Genomic DNA, 6,064 nt, shown 5'->3' with positions numbered 1-6,064 from the left:
AAAAAAAAAAAAAAAAAAAAAAAAAAAAAAAAAAAAAAAAAAAAAAAAAAAAAAAAAAAAAAACATTAGCCAACCTCATCATCAAGTACTGTCAAGTTATAAATTACTGTTGCTCTGCCAGGGAGAAAGGTGATATTTCCTTTAACTGGACTCAAATCTTCATCAGGAGTATTTGGGCTACCCTCTACCTGCAAAGAAACACACAATGCCATCAATAAATATCGAATACTTCACAAGATTAAGAAAGCATCATTGTGATGTCAGCAGACAAAAATCTGAAGTTTAAAGATGTTCTGCAAGAATTACACTAATCCATACCTAATTCTGCCCTTCGAGTTAATAGGTCATATAATGTAATTATAGATATTGACTATAGTTGCATCAAACTATGTGGTTTTTAAGAACTGTTTTTTTCTCAACTATTATGTTAAACCTGACAGGGAAAATCTCTAAAAATATTTCTTCATGAAAGAAAGGGTATTCAAGATTAGTAAATTCCCTCAAGTAATGGAATCAAATACCAGTTTCTCCACTTCACAAGCTGGATGTGAAGATGTGAAGAATAAATCAAATCATTCATTTAAAAAAGCATTTGTTGAGTGCTCCATGCGGCATCTCTTTTAGATACTAAAGATTTAGCAGTAAACAGAGCAAACGCCCCTCCATATAGACCTGACATTTAAAGAAAGGGAATAAATGATAAATAAATGAATGGGCATGTGTCAGATGATAATAAGTATCATAGAGGAAAAATTAAGAATAGCAGGAGAGAGACCAAGTGCTAGGGAGAGGTGCTACCTGTATGCAGTGATCATCAATCAACTTACAGCAGTATATGGCAATACTAAGCACTCCAAAAATGTTACTTATAATTATTTAAATAATAAACAGGTTACAAACATGGTAACATAACTTTAGACATCCATAGATAAGTTGAAAACACCATAACCTAGATGCTTTATCCTTTCTACAGCCAATTATTTTCTAGTGTTTCCAATATTTATCAGAAAAATTTTCAACAATTCATTATCTAAATGCATATTCCTAAGTACATGAAAAATCGTGTATGACTTCCAGTGTAGAACTTGCAAGACTACTGCATATTTAGTGTTTACTATGTTTTTCATGCATTACTGTCTTCTGCTGTTCTATGTTCTGTGTAGTTATGAACATAACTACCATATGATGTGGACACCCACAAGCATGAACAAAACTCTTCTATGCTTCCATAGAATTGCATTATGTAAATACAAGTTTCCATTTTATTGATGCTACAATTAATAATTAGGAAAGAAACTGGTATCAGAAATTGCTAACATTCTAATGTTTGAAAATAGTATATGATCATGTTCTGGATCCCAAAAAACACAAAAATTAGTTGAAGATTTAAATGTGTATCTCATAGAACAGCAATGTGGCGACACAATGATGGGCACATGGTCAGCAAGCAATAAAATAAAATGGTTAGAGCTAGCACCTAAAAAATACACCTCACCCATAGCTTATCGTATACATGCCACATCCTGTAACATTCATGGATTCCCATGGTGGAGTGCAATGGCTATAACCAACATCCATTGGGTGTACTGAAAAAAAAAACAGGGGGTGGGGGGAAGGCATGGTGACTCATGCCTGTAATCCCAGCTCTTTGGAAGGCTGAAGAGGAAGGATCACTTGTGCTCAAGAGTTTGCGACCAGCCTGGGCAACATAATGCAACTTCAACTCTACAAAAGCATTAAAACTTAGCTGGGCATGGTGATGTACACCTGTACTCCCAGTTATTCAGAAGGCTGATGTACGGGGACTGCATGAGCCCAGGAGGCTGAGGCTGCAGTGAGCCTTGATTGTGCCACTGCACTGCAGCCTGGGCATAAGAGTAAGAGCCTGTCTCAAAAAAAATAAAAATAAAAATAAAATGGGGAAAGACAACACATTAAATAATTTTACGTAAACCTAAGTAATCCATGGGTATTTTAAAATTTCATATATTTGAAGACATTTATCTTAAAAGTTCTGTAAATTTTATATGATTAACATTATTATTCTATTTTATGATGTATTTTTCCCACATATCTAAAATGTTAGCTTGTATTTCATGTAAGCATCGTATACACAAGCAACAAAGAAAACATTTTTTATATTAATCATGAAATATATCAGATCAGAAAAGTATTCATATTTATTTAATTGTATTGTGTCATGTTTATTATACAAAGAACTTTGATTTTCAAAATTGCAGCCATCTGGCATTAACTCCAGTGTTCGAATTTAAAGTGATTTCAGGGCTGGGCACAGTGGTACACACATGTAATCCCAGCACTTTGGAAGGCCAAGGTAGGCAGATCACCTGAGGTCAGGAGTTCAAGACCAGCTTAGCCAACATGGTGATACTCTTTCTCTACTAAAAACACAAAAATCAGCCAAGCTGCTGGCACATGCCTGTAATTCCAGCTACTTGGGAGGCTGAGGCAGGAGAATCACTTGAACCCAAGAGGCAAAGGTTGCATTGAGCTGAGATCATGCCACTGCACTCCAGCCTGGGCAACAGAGCAAGACACTGATTCAAAAAAAATAAAAATAAAAATAAATATGTAATTCCAGCTACTTGGGAGGCTAAGACAGGAGAATTGCTTGAACCCTGGAGGCGGAGGTTACAGTGAGCCAAGATGGTGCCATTGCACTCTAGCCAAGGCAGAAAGAGCAAAACTATCTCAAATAAATAAATTAAATTAAATTAAATTTGATTTCAGAATAAACTTACCTCAAAAGTCACAGTGACCATTCCATAGGTTCCCTTTTCTCTGATGAGAGTAAGAGGCACAGACTCATTTCTGCCTCTGGGCTCACTCACTGTGATTGAGGGAGGCTATTGAGGAGAGTAAGCACAGATGATCAGTAGCTGAGCAATCAGAGGTATGAGGCGGTAAAAACTATTACCTCAGAAATGCTCAATTTCCAAAGACAAATCTATCTATACTGTATGATAAGAATGTGGTGTTTCCTAGCTTCTATGAACTACAGCTTTAAAATGCTGAAAAAAGTTAAAAATAATAGTGTAAAGGGAAAATAAAAACTAGTCAGGCAAAAGATTTGGGTTCTTGACTTGGTTCTACCATCAACTAGCTGTTCTGCTGAGGAATTTAAAGGTTTCCTAGTTGAAAGATGACAAACTCAAATGCTCACCGGGGCCCGGTCACAGACATGAGTTAAGCCTTCAGACCAAGGCAGCAGGTCACTGGGACCACCACTTGGCCTTGCCCCCAACCACTCTTTCTCCACATCAGCCAGCTTGTCATTGAAAAAGAGACACTGCTAATAACTTTAAGGACAGGATCTCTGCAGGAGGTGAAAGCGAGGACTTCAAAAGAAACATGCTGGTTTGGCTGTTGGAAACTCAGGGTAGGAGAGGAGGAGCATGGACACAGGCAAGTGCACACAAGCTGCAGAAGCAGTGGCCAGCTCTCAGGGTGGCAGTGAAGTTCAGTAGCCCCATCCATAACTGGTGTTAGGAATGCCCATCTCGAGGGGTTGTTTCAACGAGACAGATCACATCAAATTCAACTGTATTGGAGATAAACGGTTTTATTTTAAGAGCTGGAAACAATTTCTCTCAAGGAGAGCCCTATCTTTTGTATTTGTTTCTAATGATAAAACCCTCTGAACAAAGGATTGGCCAGAGCCACAGAAATTCAGTTAAAAAATAGAAAATAAACTATTGAGCAAAAGTGAATGGGATGAAATGGAGCTTCAACCTTCAGAAAATATTAATTAATGGGAAAATCTAAGAGTTGAGATGACTACAGAATTCTGAAGAGCAGTAGTGACTACTATTCAAGTTCACAGTAAGGTTTTTGAAAAGTATTATTTTAACATGCTTTCTCATCTCCCATTAACTCCAAACTTTGAGACTAGTCTGACAAACAACACTCTCCTTAGGTGACATTTGGGGAAATCAGGCAAAAGGCATTGGGTGGTATATCTGAGTTAAAGACCAGACAGGAGAGGTAACAAAGGAGTCAGGTGGAACAATCAGCAGAAAGAGATTAGGACAAAAGATGACCACGATCATACAAGTCTCCTCAATTCACAAACATCTTAGGTAGAACAAGTGAATGGTCTACAGGATGTGAAACAGGGATAAAGTTAAAGCAAATTTTATTTAAATATCAAAAGACAGAATGACACTAGCTAACATCATGAAAACTGAAAACTAATTTTTAAAACTTAATAAACCATTATCTTAACAACCATGAGTATCGTCAAATAGTAGCCATACCATATTAAATGAAATAATTCCAAATGCATTGTCATTTGATAATATTGTAACAGTAACAGTCCTTGGCCATCCAAGCTTCACGTTTTCTGAAGATTTCTAAAATAAAATCCCAAAAATAATGAAATAAAAATAAAATAACAAACTAAATATTTGTTTTGTAGAATTTCTGTCTTCAAATAATTATTCAGAATATAATAAAATTACATGTTTAATCTTAATGCACAGATTAAGAAAACATTCAAAATACATCAACGTGGTTAAGAAGTTCCAAATGAAAAACTTTGAAAAAAGTTTTGAAAGCCAGTAGTCACTGACTCTTAATATTACATGATCATATAATGATAAATAATCACTGGCTAGTAATGCTATATTATAAATTAGTTATAATTCTGATGTTATCACTTATATAACAGAGAATTAAATACAGAGTACAAAATTCTATTCAATGTAATTTTTCTTGTACTATTGAAGGTACTGAAAATTTAGTATTCTACAAATCACAGAACCAAGTTAAAGATAAAATATTAAAACATTGTTCATAAAATTGAGAGTCTATCTGTAACATTTCTACTGATATTCAGCATGAAAGTGTATTTTTAAAAGAATGGTTTAAGAGAGCAAAACATAACTGTTTCAAGTGTCATTTTCACAAACATTTTAATGATAGTGACATAATTACTCAAAAAAAAAAAAATTCTTAATGCTCTTTAGAAAAAACAACCAGAATCGTGTTAGCAAGTCATTGCCTCAACCTAACAGATCAAGCCATAAAGTTCAATTAAACCTAAGGCTATTCAAGTTATTTTCCAAGCAGTGCTCTGAATTTAAGTCACAGGGACCTCCCACTTCTATGCCTGCTTTTTGTATCCTTGTCCTTTGAACTCAGAAGTCACAGTCATTCTTTGTACATCTGGCAGCAGGGGAGGAATAAAAAAAAAAGGGGGCCAAAGAGCAGGCCAAGTTCTGGAGCATCTGTCATGGCAATTCCTGAGTAAGCTGAATGGATCCAAAAACTAGCTGTAGAATTTCTGGACAAGATCAAAAAATAACCAGATGGTGGAAGTGCTGAAGAGGCTGTCAGTTCTGGATTCTACGAATACCACCATCAGTTATCTGAATTGGCTAATCTCTAGAGAGATATATTGCTAAGCACAGAAAGATTTTTATAAGTTTTATAAGTCTTCCTTATAATTTTTAAAAACACGACCTTACCTGTAATGTTAAGTGAAAAATAAAAGTTTCGTCAGGCTCTGGTAAATCATCATCACATACTGCTATGTACACTGTTCTCTTTGTTTCTCCAGCAGGTATAAAAGCTGCCGCATATGTGTCAAAAAAGTCACCAGTGTCCTCTCCATAGAGCTATCAAATGCGAAATATAGATCATTCTTATTTAACACAGTATTAGGGTAAGCAAAACTGATGTTAATTACAGTAATCAAGAGACAAAGCATAAATCAATTGACATTAATGTTTATAGATAGGATGTACAAAAACAAAAATCATAAATATTTAATAAGCAAAAAAGCTTATCCTCAGAAATAAACAAAAATAAATGGTTCTAAACAAAATCATTTGTTCATGCTGTGAAATAAAAATAAATATTACATAGAAAAATAATAATTATATAGGAAAGCAATTATGTGAATTTTCTTTCTCTGCTCCTGATTGATCTGGAGTAGACTACAGAAAACCTAACAAGAAGACAAGTTACAGCTAAAATTCTCACAAAAATGTTGCACATATGCATAGCTACACAACAGAATATTATTCAGCCATAAAAAAGG

At 34.9% G+C, this 6,064-nt stretch overlaps 1 protein-coding gene across 3 annotated transcripts in view; it reads right to left on the bottom strand.

Moving 5' to 3' along the window:
- ADGRV1 (adhesion G protein-coupled receptor V1) overlaps positions 1 to 6,064 on the bottom strand; it is a 564,714-nt gene that overhangs the window by 511,967 nt on the left and 46,683 nt on the right. For all 3 annotated transcript variants that reach the window (XM_037731465.1, XM_037731468.1, XM_017508574.2), the window contains exons 3-6: positions 5,490 to 5,639; positions 4,278 to 4,373; positions 2,763 to 2,867; positions 75 to 188 (exon numbers count right to left, since the gene is read on the bottom strand). In XM_037731465.1, the coding sequence (XP_037587393.1) occupies positions 75 to 188; positions 2,763 to 2,867; positions 4,278 to 4,373; positions 5,490 to 5,639 (465 nt within the window). The remainder of the gene's footprint in view (positions 1 to 74; positions 189 to 2,762; positions 2,868 to 4,277; positions 4,374 to 5,489; positions 5,640 to 6,064) is intronic.

The sequence above is a fragment of the Cebus imitator genome, unplaced genomic scaffold, assembly GCF_001604975.1.
Source record: "Cebus imitator isolate Cc_AM_T3 unplaced genomic scaffold, Cebus_imitator-1.0 Scaffold16, whole genome shotgun sequence".
NCBI lineage: Eukaryota > Metazoa > Chordata > Mammalia > Primates > Cebidae > Cebus > Cebus imitator.
This window is presented reverse-complemented; position numbering and strand designations above follow the sequence as displayed.